The 17,479-nt window shown below is 43.2% G+C and overlaps 1 protein-coding gene across 1 annotated transcript in view; it reads right to left on the bottom strand.

Annotated features, from left to right (window-relative positions):
* Positions 1 to 17,479, bottom strand: part of sucla2 (succinate-CoA ligase ADP-forming subunit beta) — a 34,263-nt gene that overhangs the window by 14,508 nt on the left and 2,276 nt on the right. Inside the window, exons 2-5 of the mRNA XM_061918144.1 lie at positions 13,240 to 13,417; positions 8,340 to 8,439; positions 8,112 to 8,274; positions 264 to 392 (exon numbers count right to left, since the gene is read on the bottom strand). Coding sequence (XP_061774128.1) covers positions 264 to 392; positions 8,112 to 8,274; positions 8,340 to 8,439; positions 13,240 to 13,417 — 570 coding nt within the window. The remainder of the gene's footprint in view (positions 1 to 263; positions 393 to 8,111; positions 8,275 to 8,339; positions 8,440 to 13,239; positions 13,418 to 17,479) is intronic.

Here is a 17,479-nt window from a genome sequence, read left to right on the forward strand (position 1 = left end):
CATTATACGTCAGTAGACAGTTGTTTTAACATTATGTTTAGGAAAGGTGGGAGCAGTAGTGACATAATGTTTGATGTTGTGTTTATTAGGTGTGTCTAAGAGGAACATCAATTATTATTAGTAGTCAGGAGGTCCATAAGTGATATTCATTAGCAGTAAAGTTGTTAAAGATGAATATGATATGTCATGTTTGATGTTGTGTTTATTAGGTGTGTTGTATTTCAGCATCAATCAGAGGTTGGTGCAACACCTCCTGTGTTTACCTTGAGCGCCTGCTCCATCTTGATGCCTTCCACAATGTCGATGGGCTCCTTCACGATGGCGTCTGGGTTTTCTGCCGCCACATCTTCGATGTTGACACCCCCCTGCGAGCTGCCGATCAACACGGGGCCCTGCAGCACAAAGCATGTTTCCTGTCCTCATTCAGCACATTTGAACTGTAATAAGCTGCAGAGTTAGACTGTGCTGCCATCTAGTGGTGGGCTGAAAAGCATGGTCTATTGTTGTTGGAAGGACTTCCTGTCATGCATATTGTCTTCAGGCCCACACACTTTCCTATCTATCTATCTATCTATCTATCTATCTATGTATATATATATATATATATATATATATATATATATATATATATATATATATATATATATATATATATATATATATATATATATATATATATATATATATATATATATATATATATATATATATATATATATATATATATATATATATATATATATATATATATATATATATATATATATATATATATATACATATATATATATATGGTTGTCTACATTATTACATCAGTTATTTTCTACATGTTTATATCTATTAATTTCTACATTTTTACATCTATTATTTTCTATATTTTGACATCATGATTTTTAAAATATATTTATATCTAGTTTTTTCTATATTTTTACATCCATTTTCTACATTTGTATATCGATTATTTTCTACACATGTATATCTTTTGTCAGCAATTATTTTCTAAATATTTATATCCAAAATTTCTACATTTTTACATCTTCTTTTCCATATATTTATAATTATAATTCTAGATATTTTACATCTATTATTTTCCTACATTTTTATATCTATTATTTTGTTAATTGCATATTTATTTTCTTCTACATATTTATATCTATTATTTTGTCTTCTTTACCTGCAGGCACATAAGGTGGCTGATAATGTTTGATGTTGGTGCAAACAGGCTTCCTGTCAGAGCGTGAAGAAGTACCAGACTGACACGTGTTTGCTTACAGGAAACTTTACCACCTCCTACAAGGGTGATGGAATGGTGCGCTTGATGTTCTCACCCTCACAGCACACTACTAGTAAGTGATGATGTCATGTCATAGTCACTCACCCTCACAGCACACTACTAGTAAGTGATGATGTCATGTCATAGTCACTCACCCTCACAGCACACTACTAGTAAGTGATGATGTCATGTCATAGTCACTCACCCTCACAGCACACTACTAGTAAGTGATGATGTCATGTCATAGTCACTCACCCTCCCAGCACACTACTAGTAAGTGATGATGTCATGTCATAGTCACTCACCCTCACAGCACACTACTAGTAAGTGATGATGTCATGTCATAGTCACTCACCCTCACAGCACACTACTAGTAAGTGATGATGTCATGTCATAGTCACTCACCCTCACAGCACACTACTAGTAAGTGATGATGTCATGTCATAGTCACTCACCCTCACAGCACACTACTAGTAAGTGATGATGTCATGTCATAGTCACTCACCCTCACAGCACACTACTAGTAAGTGATGATGTCATGTCATAGTCACTCACCCTCACAGCACACTACTAGTAAGTGATGATGTCATGTCATAGTCACTCACCCTCACAGCACACTACTAGTAAGTGATGATGTCATGTCATAGTCACTCACCCTCCCAGCACACTACTAGTAAGTGATGATGTCATGTCATAGTCACTCACCCTCACAGCACACTACTAGTAAGTGATGATGTCATGTCATAGTCACTCACCCTCACAGCACACTACTAGTAAGTGATGATGTCATGTCATAGTCACTCACCCTCACAGCACACTACTAGTAAGTGATGATGTCATGTCCTAGTCACTCACCCTCACAGCACACTACTAGTAATTGATGTCATGTCATAGTCACTCACCCTCACAGCGCACTACTAGTAAGTGATGATGTCATGTCATAGTCACTCACCCTCACAGCACACTAGTAGTAAGTGATGATGTCATGTCATAGTCACTCACCCTCACAGCACACTACTAGTAAGTGATGATGTCATGTCATAGTCACTCACCCTCACAGCACACTACTAGTAAGTGATGATGTCATGTCATAGTCACTCACCCTCACAGCGCACTACTAGTAAGTGATGATGTCATGTCATAGTCACTCACCCTCCCAGCACACTACTAGTAATTGATGTCATGTCATAGTCACTCACCCTCACAGCGCACTACTAGTAAGTGATGATGTCATGTCATAGTCACTCACCCTCACAGCACACTACTAGTAAGTGATGATGTCATGTCATAGTCACTCACCCTCACAGCACACTACTAGTAAGTGATGATGTCATGTCATAGTCACTCACCCTCCCAGCACACTACTAGTAAGTGATGATGTCATGTCATAGTCACTCACCCTCACAGCACACTACTAGTAAGTGATGATGTCATGTCATAGTCACTCACCCTCACAGCACACTACTAGTAAGTGATGATGTCATGTCATAGTCACTCACCCTCCCAGCACACTACTAGTAAGTGATGATGTCATGTCATAGTCACTCACCCTCCCAGCACACTGCTAGTAATTGATGATGTCATGTCATAGTCACTCACCCTCACAGCACACTGCTAGTAAGTGATGATGTCATGTCATAGTCACTCACCCTCACAGCACACTACTAGTAAGTGATGATGTCATGTCATAGTCACTCACCCTCACAGCACACTGCTAGTAAGTGATGATGTCATGTCATAGTCACTCACCCTCACAGCACACTACTAGTAAGTGATGATGTCATGTCATAGTCACTCACCCTCACAGCACACTACTAGTAAGTGATGATGTCATGTCATAGTCACTCACCCTCACAGCACACTACTAGTAAGTGATGATGTCATGTCATAGTCACTCACCCTCACAGCACACTGCTAGTAATTGATGATGTCATGTCATAGTCACTCACCCTCCCAGCACAATACTAGTAAGTGATGATGTCATGTCATAGTCACTCACCCTCACAGCACACTGCTAGTAATTGATGATGTCATGTCATAGTCACTCACCCTCACAGCACACTGCTAGTAAGTGATGATGTCATGTCATAGTCATTCACCCTCACAGCACACTACTAGTAAGTGATGATGTCATGTCATAGTCACTCACCCTCACAGCACACTACTAGTAAGTGATGATGTCATGTCATAGTCACTCACCCTCACAGCACACTACTAGTAAGTGATGATGTCATGTCATAGTCACTCACCCTCACAGCACACTACTAGTAAGTGATGATGTCATGTCATAGTCACTCACCCTCACAGCACACTGCTAGTAATTGATGATGTCATGTCATAGTCACTCACCCTCCCAGCACACTACTAGTAAGTGATGATGTCATGTCATAGTCACTCACCCTCACAGCACACTGCTAGTAATTGATGATGTCATGTCATAGTCACTCACCCTCCCAGCACACTACTAGTAAGTGATGATGTCATGTCATAGTCACTCACCCTCCCAGCACACTACTAGTAAGTGATGATGTCATGTCATAGTCACTCACCCTCCCAGCACACTACTAGTGATGTCATGTCATAGTCACTCACCCTCACAGCACACTACTAGTAAGTGATGATGTCATGTCATAGTCACTCACCCTCACAGCACACTACTAGTAAGTGATGATGTCATGTCATAGTCACTCACCCTCACAGCACACTGCTAGTAATTGATGATGTCATGTCATAGTCACTCACCCTCACAGCACACTACTAGTAAGTGATGATGTCATGTCATAGTCACTCACCCTCCCAGCACACTACTAGTGATGTCATGTCATAGTCACTCACCCTCACAGCACACTACTAGTAAGTGATGATGTCATGTCATAGTCACTCACCCTCACAGCACACTACTAGTAAGTGATGATGTCATGTCATAGTCACTCACCCTCCCAGCACACTACTAGTGATGTCATGTCATAGTCACTCACCCTCACAGCACACTACTAGTAAGTGATGATGTCATGTCATAGTCACTCACCCTCCCAGCACACTACTAGTGATGTCATGTCATAGTCACTCACCCTCACAGCACACTACTAGTAAGTGATGATGTCATGTCATAGTCACTCACCCTCACAGCACACTACTAGTAAGTGATGATGTCATGTCATAGTCACTCACCCTCCCAGCACACTACTAGTAAGTGATGATGTCATGTCATAGTCACTCACCCTCACAGCACACTACTAGTAAGTGATGATGTCATGTCATAGTCACTCACCCTCCCAGCACACTACTAGTAAGTGATGATGTCATGTCATAGTCACTCACCCTCACAGCACACTACTAGTAAGTGATGATGTCATGTCATAGTCACTCACCCTCACAGCACACTACTAGTAAGTGATGATGTCATGTCATAGTCACTCACCCTCCCAGCACACTACTAGTAAGTGATGATGTCATGTCATAGTCACTCACCCTCACAGCACACTACTAGTAAGTGATGATGTCATGTCATAGTCACTCACCCTCACAGCACACTACTAGTAAGTGATGATGTCATGTCATAGTCACTCACCCTCCCAGCACACTACTAGTAAGTGATGTCATGTCATAGTCACTCACCCTCACAGCACACTACTAGTAAGTGATGATGTCATGTCATAGTCACTCACCCTCCCAGCACACTACTAGTAAGTGATGATGTCATGTCATAGTCACTCACCCTCCCAGCACACTACTAGTAAGTGATGATGTCATGTCATAGTCACTCACCCTCACACCACACTACTAGTAATTGATGATGTCATGTCATAGTCACTCACCCTCACAGCACACTACTAGTAAGTGATGATGTCATGTCATAGTCACTCACCCTCACAGCACACTACTAGTAAGTGATGATGTCATGTCATAGTCACTCACCCTCCCAGCACACTACTAGTGATGATGTCATGTCATAGTCACTCACCCTCACAGCACACTACTAGTAAGTGATGATGTCATGTCATAGTCACTCACCCTCCCAGCACACTACTAGTAATTGATGTCATGTCATAGTCACTCACCCTCACAGCACACTACTAGTAAGTGATGATGTCATGTCATAGTCACTCACCCTCACAGCACACTACTAGTAATTGATGTCATGTCATAATCACTCACCCTCACAGCACACTACTAGTAAGTGATGATGTCATGTCATAGTCACTCACCCTCACAGCACACTACTAGTAAGTGATGATGTCATGTCATAGTCACTCACCCTCACAGCACACTACTAGTAAGTGATGATGTCATGTCATAGTCACTCACCCTCACAGCACACTACTAGTAAGTGATGATGTCATGTCATAGTCACTCACCCTCACAGCACACTACTAGTAATTGATGATGTCATGTCATAGTCACTCACCCTCCCAGCACACTACTAGTGATGATGTCATGTCATAGTCACTCACCCTCACAGCACACTACTAGTAAGTGATGATGTCATGTCATAGTCACTCACCCTCACAGCACACTACTAGTAATTGATGTCATGTCATAGTCACTCACCCTCACACCACACTACTAGTAAGTGATGATGTCATGTCATAGTCACTCACCCTCACAGCACACTACTAGTAAGTGATGATGTCATGTCATAGTCACTCACCCTCCCAGCACACTACTAGTAAGTGAGGATGTCATGTCATAGTCACTCACCCTCCCAGCACACTACTAGTAAGTGATGATGTCATGTCATAGTCACTCACCCTCCCAGCACACTACTAGTAAGTGATGATGTCATGTCATAGTCACTCACCCTCCCAGCACACTACTAGTAAGTGATGATGTCATATCATAGTCACTCACCCTCCCAGCACACTACTAGTAAGTGATGATGTCATGTCATAGTCACTCACCCTCACAGCACACTACTAGTAAGTGATGATGTCATGTCATAGTCACTCACCCTCACAGCACACTACTAGTAAGTGATGATGTCATGTCATAGTCACTCACCCTCACAGCACACTACTAGTAAGTGATGATGTCATGTCATAGTCACTCACCCTCACAGCACACTACTAGTAAGTGATGATGTCATGTCATAGTCACTCACCCTCCCAGCACACTACTAGTAAGTGATGATGTCATGTCATAGTCACTCACCCTCCCAGCACACTACTAGTAAGTGATGATGTCATGTCATAGTCACTCACCCTCCCAGCACACTACTAGTAAGTGATGATGTCATGTCATAGTCACTCACCCTCACAGCACACTACTAGTAAGTGATGATGTCATGTCAGTCACTCACCCTCACAGCACACTACTAGTAAGTGATGATGTCATGTCATAGTCACTCACCCTCACAGCACACTACTAGTAAGTGATGATGTCATGTCATAGTCACTCACCCTCACAGCACACTACTAGTAAGTGATGATGTCATGTCATAGTCACTCACCCTCACAGCACACTACTAGTAAGTGATGATGTCATGTCATAGTCACTCACCCTCCCAGCACACTACTAGTAAGTGATGATGTCATGTCATAGTCACTCACCCTCCCAGCACACTACTAGTAAGTGATGATGTCATGTCATAGTCACTCACCCTCACAGCACACTACTAGTAAGTGATGATGTCATGTCATAGTCACTCACCCTCCCAGCACACTACTAGTAAGTGATGATGTCATGTCATAGTCACTCACCCTCACACCACACTACTAGTAAGTGATGATGTCATGTCATAGTCACTCACCCTCACAGCACACTACTAGTAAGTGATGATGTCATGTCATAGTCACTCACCCTCCCAGCACACTACTAGTAAGTGATGATGTCATGTCATAGTCACTCACCCTCACAGCACACTACTAGTAAGTGATGATGTCATGTCATAGTCACTCACCCTCACAGCACACTACTAGTAAGTGATGATGTCATGTCATAGTCACTCACCCTCACAGCACACTACTAGTAAGTGATGATGTCATGTCCTAGTCACTCACCCTCCCAGCACACTACTAGTAAGTGATGATGTCATGTCATAGTCACTCACCCTCACAGCACACTACTAGTAAGTGATGATGTCATGTCATAGTCACTCACCCTCCCAGCACACTACTAGTAAGTGATGATGTCATGTCATAGTCACTCACCCTCACAGCACACTACTAGTAAGTGATGTCATGTCATAGTCACTCACCCTCCCAGCACACTACTAGTAAGTGATGATGTCATGTCATAGTCACTCACCCTCACAGCACACTATTAGTAAGTGATGATGTCATGTCATAGTCACTCACCCTCACAGCACACTACTAGTAAGTGATGATGTCATGTCATAGTCACTCACCCTCACAGCACACTACTAGTAAGTGATGATGTCATGTCATAGTCACTCACCCTCACAGCACACTACTAGTAAGTGATGTCATGTCATAGTCACTCACCCTCCCAGCACACTACTAGTAAGTGATGATGTCATGTCATAGTCACTCACCCTCACAGCACACTATTAGTAAGTGATGATGTCATGTTATAGTCACCCTCCCAGCACATTACTAGTAAGTGATGATGTCATGTCATAGTGACACTTGGAGGAACATTCCTATCAGTACCGACAGTAACCCTGAAAGGAAATGTTGAACATGTATTTCTACACAATACTGCAAGAAGATGGATAGGTATGGATATGTAATTGGGTGTATTTCTACACAATACTGGAAGAAGATGGATAGGTATGGATATGTAATTGGGTGTATTTCTACACAATACTGGAAGAAGATGGATAGGTATGAATATGGGACTAAAGTGGCTGCTGGAAGGTAAGAATGTTGAGACTGACCTGGAATGACCTCTCCATGGTGATGGCGAAGTAGTACTCCCTGCGAGGATACCTGCGCTCACAGATGAACACCTGGTTGCAGATGCGGCCCGCCTCCCCCGTCTGCTTGGTGTACAGCTTGCGGCCGATCATCTGGGAGGAAATGTCTCGCGCCTCCTCCGGCCTGGGACAGACGGGCAGAGGAATGGGCAGCTGAAGCGTGGAATGGCGAGCAGGGGACATACTTACGAGTAGACGATCTTGACTCCTCCCTTAAGTCCGCCTTCGAAGGTGCCCTTGCCTCTGCCGCCCGCCAGGACCTGAGCTTTAACCACCAGGTCCTTGGAACCTGACACACATGAGAGCACATTCTGGACACACTGTTTGGCAGCGCTGGCCCTTTAAGAAGGTTCAGGGGCCTCATTTACACAAATGTTTGTGGAGTTAAAGGTAAACATTACGTAATGAGAATTAAAAAATGACCTGAAGTGTGTTGGTGTCTTGTCAGATTTGTGTAGGAATACAGAGTTTGGATTCCTGCTGTAGGAGCACTTGCACACAGAGAGGAGGAGCTACACTTCCATGTTTAAATAGCAGTTTCACACTTAAATAACCCAAAATGTTACAATCATGATTTGATTGTCAAAGTTGTTTTGCAAATGTAGTCTGTGATATTTCTACCTGAATAAATATTCTGTACTTGTCATCTCGTACAAGTTCTTTGTATCTCTGCATGACAATATTTCAACCTTCTACATTTCAGAAATCAAATGTAATATTCAGCCTGAGGAACATTCTGTAATCAAAGACTATCAATCAGAACATGAATAAACTTCATGTCAATCTGCATTCAAATATTTACTGATGTAGAAATATCAGAATTGGAATGTAGGATCATTTTTCTTTGTTAAGTGGATCAGAGCCGAGTGTGTGATTGGTGAATGACACCAAAGTTGTTTCTGCTGAGCTTGTATTCCATCTTCCGAAAGCAGTTGGAGTAACAATCTCCATGTGAAGTTATGAAGGTCCACATGGACGTGAAGCTCCTCCGCTCTACAAGCTGCGTTGGCTCCAGAGGAAATAGTCTGCTCTTGTCATCGCACATTTCCATCATGTCCTCCTTTTAGTTTTCCTGAAGGAACTCTCCTGAAGGAATCAATAACGTACAATCTATCTATCTATCTATCTTTCTTCCTGCTTGCTACTTTCCTGCTTGTAGCTCCACAATTACTGGACACCATTAAACTTCCTCACGCTACGGAACGGGGCGAGGGTCAAAAAGGAGTCAGGAAGTGTGCGCCTTCATCACGCATTAAAAAGCAATTATAGTTGTTAAAGGAACTTTATATAAACTAATAAAGGGGTTTGATGTTAAAGAACATCAAACATCATGTCACTACTGCTCCCACCTTTCCTAAACATAATGTTAAAACAACTGTTTACTGACATATGATATCTTTAATTACTTTTACTGCTAATGAATATCACTTATGGACATCCTGACTACTAATAATAATTGATGTTCCTCTTAGACACACCTAATAAACACAACATCAAACATTATGACATATGATGTTATCTTTAATCACTTTTACTGCTAATGAATAACACTTCTGGACATCCTGACCAGGGGCGTCGCCAGACAGATTTCACTGGGGCACGTGCCCCAGTGTTGATCTGCAGTGCCCCAGTAAAAATTTCACCAATAAAGAAAAAATGCTTCAGAGTTTTAAGTCTACATAACATAAACAGCACACATACTACTTAGTATGGTAATTGATTGCTACTGTATTCACTCCACGTAACAATGAGCACATGGCTACTTAATATGGTAATTTATTCACGTGTGGATGAGACTTCAGTTGAGAGAGAGAGGGGGGGGGGGATGCGAATCACTGCTCGGGTAGGTAACGTTAGCCAACAACAATTTGTTAATTATATTATTTTGATTTGGATTTGACTCAAACTGTAACTTCTAGATGGATATCAGAAAGTTATTCGCCCGCAGCAGGGAAGAAGCAGCAGGAATGACAGGTGTAAGTGATGTCCTAGCTAGCTAGGCAACATCATTGTCTTAAGTTGATGCTAAGTTAGCTAACGTTATTCCTTGTATCAAGACAAACATATTCATTTGCTGTACGAGCTGTCGGGGGAATTTCCAATGAACATGAAACATAATGTTGGTTATTGTCTGCTGCTTCTGCATCAATAATGATTTAGAGTAAGCATGTGTGAGTTGAGTGCTTCTCAAATGGTTTATCTTCAGGAAGAAAAACATTTTTCCATATCAAGTCGTGAGCCAAATTTTTTAATCATTCAAGTTTATTTCACAGAAAAATACCACAGTAGACTTGTCTTGTTAATCAGTGTGACTTTGACTAAAATAATCTTGTTTTGTCTCCAGAAAAATGGCTACAGCTAAAGCATCTGGTTTTGTTTCCAGAAAAAATAGTAACATTTCTGTATTTGTTTTCAGAAAGATAGCTGAAAATATCGGGTTTTGTTGCCCCATTTAGATTTTTTTTTTAAATATTTCCATGTCTGTCCTGAGTCCTCCTCCAACTTGTTAGTCGGTTTGCCTTTTGCTAAAATACTCACTAATAGTCACTAGAAAAAAGGCTAAAAATATCTGGTTTCGTTGTAATAGTCACTAGAAAAATGGCTAAAAATATCTGGTTTTGTTGCCACAATTTGATTTTTTTCTCCCTAAACTTATTTTTTTTCATGCACAAATTTGACTGCGACTCACTAAAAATGACACACAATCCACTTTTATGACATGACCCAGCAGTATAACAGTTACTGTAATATTTACATGTCTGTCCAGAGTGATTGACCAGTTTGCAAAAAATGAAAAGGAGACGTTACAGTTTACTTCTCAGAAAATGATTCCCTGAACAGACACACAACAGTTGTTCATTTATTCTACTACTGTGGTTTTATTGTTTTGTGTATATTTTATAGTTTTGTGTATCTGAAATAGGATTAACCACATTGCCATTAATGGAAATTAAATAATATAAAAGAACCCAGAGATGTAGGGGTGCTTTATTTTTTGTTTTACTTTTGTAGATGTTGAATTTGCAGATGATTATAAATGCAATACTCCAATATACATTTCAAAAAGATTCATTGCTCTTCCTTTTTGCTTTTACCAGTAGCAGTTTAGAAGTCTGGAGTAAAAAAGTGCACAAGTAGGTCAAATGCATTAGTTAATTTCAGGCGGTTCATCAAAAATCCATACAACATCATCTGATATGATTTCATAGTTTAAAGCACTATTTATATCCCTCCAGCGGTACTGCATCAAAAACCGACATCAGTGTGTAAAGGATATCACCACATGAGCTCAGGAAGACTTCAGAAAACCACTGTCAGTAACTACAGTTCGTCGCTACATCTGTTAAGTGCAAGTTAAAACTCTACTATGCAAAGCCAAAGCCATTTATCAACAACACCCAGAAATGCCGCCAGTTTCGCTGGACCCGAGTTCATCAAAGATGGATTGATGCAAAGTGGAAAAGTGGTCTGTGGTCTGAGGAGTCCACATTTCAAATTGTTTTTGGAAACTGTGGACGTCGTGTCCTGCGGAACAAAGAGGAAAATAACCACCCGGATTGTTCTGGGCGCAAAGTTCAAAAGCCAGCATCTGTGATGGGGCGGCATAGCTCGGTTGGTAGAGTGGCCATGCCAGCAACTTTAGGGTTGCAGGTTTGATTCCCGCTTGTGCCATCCTAGTCACTGCCGTTGTGTCCTTGGGCAAGACACTTTACCCACCTGCTCCCAGTGCCACCCACACTGGTTTGATGTAACTTAGATATCGGGTGTCACTATGTAAAGCGCTTTGAGTCACTTGAGAAAAGCGCTATATAAATATAATTCACTTCACTTATGTATTTTATATGATAAATAAGTGCTAAAAATGTTTTTGCTTGCGCGCTTTGCACGCTCACATGAATTATTTGTGCCCCAGTACAGTATTATTTATGCCCCAGGTGTGCCCCAGTACAGTATTATTTGTGCCCCAGTACAGTATTAGGTCTAGTGACGCCCCTGATCCTGACTACTAATAATAATTGATGTTCCTCTTAGACACACCTAATAAACGCAACATCAAACATTATGACACATGATGTTATCTTTAATCACTTTTACTGCTAATGAATAACACTTATGGACCTCCTGACTACTAATAATAATTGATGTTCCCCTAAGACAGTGGGGTTCTCAACCTTTTTTCAGTGATGTACCCCCTGTCAACATGTTTTTAATTCAAGTACCCCCTAATCACAGCAAAGAATTATTTTTGGTTGGAAAAAAAAAGAGATAAAGAAGTAAAATACAGTGTCTGATTTATTAAATTGTATAAGAGTGCAAAATATTGCTCATTTGTAGTGGTCTTTCTTGAACTATTTGGAAAAAAAGATATAAAAATAATTAAAAACTTGTTGAAAAATAAACAAGTGGTTCACTTATAAATAAAGATTTCTAACATAGAAGTAATCATCAAGTTAAAGTGTCCTCTTTGGGGATTGTAATAGAGATCCATCTGGATTCATCAACTTACTTATAAATATTTCTTCACAAAAAAAATAAATCTTTAACATCAATATTTATGGAACATGTCCACAAAAAATCTAGCTGTCAACACTGAATATTGTTGCATTTTTCACACTTTATGAACTTGCATTCATATTTTGTTGAAGCATTATTCAATGAATATATTTATAAAGGATTTTTGAATTGTTGCAACTTTTAAAATATGTTTTACAAATCTCACGTCCCCCTTGGCATACCTTCAAGTACCCCCATTTGAGAACCACTGCTCTAAGACACACTTAATAAACACAACATCAAACATTATGTCACCACTGCTCCCACCTTTCCTAAACATAATGTTAAAACAAGTGTTTCCTGACATAAAATATTATCTTTAATAACACTTCCGGGCCTCCTGACTCCTAATAATCAGTATCGGCCCTAAAAGCCCATATGTTGAAATTGTGCCAAGGTTTGCGAGCACCTTTCAAGTGGAGTAATTGAGTGTGGAGAAGAGTGGAGCCATGAAGAGTGGAGATCAGGAAGTAAGTAACCTGTAAGCTGTGAGTAAGCAGACCTGCGATTGGACAATTTGGAATGTTTGACTGACCGATCTGCTTGGCCACGGAGTAGGCCTGGTCCGGGGAGGCGGCCACCATGCCCTCGGGCACGGCGATGCCGGCCTCCTTCAGCAGGCCGATGCTCATGTACTCGTGCAAGGAGAGGCTCCTCTGCTGCTGCAGCTGGCACACATGGCCTCCAGTCAGGCCCCAGGATCCCGCTAGAACCTAGAAGAGGAAGTAGGTCTTTCAAACTTTCTTATGGGCATTTAAACACAACTGCACTTTTTGATGTTGCCTATCAATCACAATCCTTACGTAGGACAACAACCCATAAACTGACCTTTTTTATGCATTCTAACTAGTTAAATACAGCAAGTAAGAGGTGGCTAACAATGCAGATAATGAGATTACACTACTACGCCCATTAAGTCCTCTAATAAAACATACAAGAAGCACCAACAATACTCCATTTACATGTCATGACCTGAATATTAACACATATTAGTCATATTGGTATTACAAGTTCTAATGCAGAGGCACTACTTTTAGAGAGCTAACTAGCTTATGCTGCTATATTAACATACTGAGCTGCTGCATGGGCTGAGTTGGTGAATAATAATTCGAGATGATAGGAGAAGGTTGTGGACATAAACATATAAGTTGGTCCACTTTGACATCCAACTTAGACCCCCTGATGGCCAAAAAGACACAATGAATTGTTGATGTAAAGGGGAAGATATAAACATCCCATCAGTCTTTATCCCAGTAAGAGCAGACATTGTACAGTAAGTGATTGTTTTATTATATTGTTATATCTTGTTTAGCACTTAGCAATACTGCTACATGATGCTTATTGTTTGACTAAAGCTGCATCTGTTTAGCTTCTGAAACGTGTAGATCATCCTCCTTACTTTCAGGCTCAAAAATAGAAGTTTCTGGATCATCAAAGTAGTCTTTGTTGTCTCTCATCAAGTCTGCCATGATTAGTAGTCTTGTTGTTGTTGAAGGGAAAGTGAGCGTTGTGATGTGTCTCTGACATTAAAACTTTATAAAATCGTCAAAATATGTAAATATCACATGCTATTAAATACTACATCTGTACTTACAGTGTGTATAAAAACCTTGAAGGAGGTGTTTGGATGTTTTTTACAGCACTTTATAGATCGAGCATTCATTTACAATCTACACTGCATAAAAAAAGAAAAACAAAAAGATTGTGAATGGTACACAACATTTCTTAAAAACTGCAGTTTCCCTATAAACAAAATCAGTGGTTGTCCAACTTTTTTCACAAAGTACCACCATCATCCATACATCCATCCATTTTCTGACGCTTATTCCCGTTGGGGTTTCGGGGGGCGCTAGTGCCTATCTCAGGTGCAATCGGACTGAAGGCGGAGTACACCCTGGACAAGTCGCCACCTCATCGCAGGGCCAACACAGATAGACAGACAACATTCACACACTAGGGACCATTTAGTGTTGCCAATCAACCTATCTCCAGGTGCATGTCTTTGGAGGTGGGAGGGGCCTATCCCCAGGTGCATGCCTTTGGAGGTGGGAGGGGCCTATCCCCAGGTGCATGCCTTTGGAGGTGGGAGGGGCCTATCCCCAGGTGCATGTCTTTGGAGGTGGGAGGGGCCTATCCCCAGGTGCATGTCTTTGGAGGTGGGAGGGGCCTATCCCCAGGTGCATGTCTTTGGAGGTGAGAGGGGCCTATCCCCAGGTGCATGTCTTTGGAGGTGGGAGGGGCCTATCCCCAGGTGCATGCCTTTGGAGGTGGGAGGGGCCTATCCCCAGGTGCATGCCTTTGGAGGTGGGAGGGGCCTATCCCCAGGTGCATGCCTTTGGAGGTGGGAGGGGCCTATCCCCAGGTGCATGCCTTTGGAGGTGGGAGGGGCCTATCCCCAGGTGCATGCCTTTGGAGGTGGGAGGGGCCTATCCCCAGGTGCATGCCTTTGGAGGTGGGAGGGGCCTATCCCCAGGTGCATGCCTTTGGAGGAGGGAGGGGCCTATCCCCAGGTGCATGCCTTTGGAGGTGGGAGGGGCCTATCCCCAGGTGCATGCCTTTGGAGGTGGGAGGGGCCTATCCCCAGGTGCATGCCTTTGGAGGTGGGAGGGGCCTATCCCCAGGTGCATGCCTTTGGAGGTGGGAGGGGCCTATCCCCAGGTGCATGCCTTTGGAGGTGGGAGGGGCCTATCCCCAGGTGCATGCCTTTGGAGGTGGGAGGGGCCTATCCCCAGGTGCATGCCTTTGGAGGAGGGAGGGGCCTATCCCCAGGTGCATGCCTTTGGAGGTGGGAGGGGCCTATCCCCAGGTGCATGCCTTTGGAGGTGGGAGGGGCCTATCCCCAGGTGCATGTCTTTGGAGGTGGGAGGGGCCTATCCCCAGGTGCATGTCTTTGGAGGTGGGAGGGGCCTATCCCCAGGTGCATGTCTTTGGAGGTGGGAGGGGCCTATCCCCAGGTGCATGTCTTTGGAGGTGGGAGGGGCCTATCTCCAGGTGCATGTCTTTGGAGGTGGGAGGGGCCTATCCCCAGGTGCATGTCTTTGGAGGTGGGAGGGGCCTATCCCCAGGTGCATGCCTTTGGAGGTGGGAGGGGCCTATCCCCAGGTGCATGTCTTTGGAGGTGGGAGGGGCCTATCCCCAGGTGCATGTCTTTGGAGGTGAGAGGGGCCTATCCCCAGGTGCATGCCTTTGGAGGTGGGAGGGGTCTATCCCCAGGTGCATACCTTTGGAGGTGGGAGGGGCCTATCCCCAGGTGCATGTCTTTGGAGGTGGGAGGGGCCTATCCCCAGGTGCATGCCTTTGGAGGTGGGAGGGGCCTATCCCCAGGTGCATGCCTTTGGAGGTGGGAGGGGCCTATCCCCAGGTGCATGTCTTTGGAGGTGGGAGGGGCCTATCCCCAGGTGCATGTCTTTGGAGGTGGGAGGGGCCTATCCCCAGGTGCATGTCTTTGGAGGTGAGAGGGGCCTATCCCCAGGTGCATGCCTTTGGAGGTGGGAGGGGCCTATCCCCAGGTGCATGCCTTTGGAGGTGGGAGGGGCCTATCCCCAGGTGCATGTCTTTGGAGGTGGGAGGGGCCTATCCCCAGGTGCATGCCTTTGGAGGTGGGAGGGGCCTATCCCCAGGTGCATGCCTTTGGAGGTGGGAGGGGCCTATCCCCAGGTGCATGTCTTTGGAGGTGGGAGGGGCCTATCCCCAGGTGCATGTCTTTGGAGGTGGGAGGGGCCTATCCCCAGGTGCATGTCTTTGGAGGTGGGAGGGGCCTATCCCCAGGTGCATGTCTTTGGAGGTGGGAGGAAGCCCATGCAGTCACAGGGAGAACATGCAAACTCCACACAGAAAGATCCCGAGCCCGGGATTGGACCCAGGACTACTAAGGACCTTCGTATTGTGAGGCAGACGCACTAACCCCTCTCCCACCGTTCTGCCCAGTACCACCATCATGACAACATTAAAGGCCTACTGAAAGCCACTACTAGCGACCACACAGTCTGATAGTTTATACATCAATTATGAAATATTAACATTGCAACACATGCCAATACGGCCGCTTTAGTTTACTAAATTACAATTTTAAATTTCCCGCGGAGTTTCTTGTTGAAAACGTCGCAGAATGATGACGCGTGACGTCTCAGGTTGGAGGGGACATTTTAGCCGAGCACCACTTGCGGCTAAAAGTTGTCTCTTTTCATTGCATAATTATGCAGTAATTTGGATATCTGTGTTGCTGAATCTTTTGCAATTTGTTCAATTAATAATGGAGACTATAAAGGAGAATGCTGTTGGTGGATTGCAGCTGCCTTTAGCAACCGAGGCACAGCCTGTGTTTCTTTGTTTGTAGTTTAGCTTTAACACTGAGCGGTCAAGCGAACATGTTTCTCTACGTCAACCAGCAAGCTTTTGGATGGGAAAATTGTGATATTAAGTCGGCTCTTACCGGAGACTTCAGTGGATTATGGGACTTCCTCCTGCAGCTCAAAAAGGCAGCTGTGATCTTGGCTCCTCCATCGGCTTCTCTGAGAGACACTGGCGTTCACCGCAGCCATCCGACTTTCAGGTATGACTTTATAATCTCACTAAAACACTATTAAAACAATAAGCAGAGAAGGGATCTTCTCGAATTATCCAAGTAGATGTGTCTAATTACATCTGAAACGGTCCCACTGCCGCCGCCTGGAGCCGTTGCTTTTTTTTTTTTTTTTGTGCTTCACTCTAACTTTCCTTATCCACGAATCTTTCATCCTTGCTCAAATTAATGGGAAAATTGTCGCTTTCTCGGT

This window comes from Nerophis ophidion, linkage group LG13 (assembly GCF_033978795.1).
Source record: "Nerophis ophidion isolate RoL-2023_Sa linkage group LG13, RoL_Noph_v1.0, whole genome shotgun sequence".
In the NCBI taxonomy this organism is placed as follows: Eukaryota; Metazoa; Chordata; class Actinopteri; order Syngnathiformes; family Syngnathidae; genus Nerophis; species Nerophis ophidion.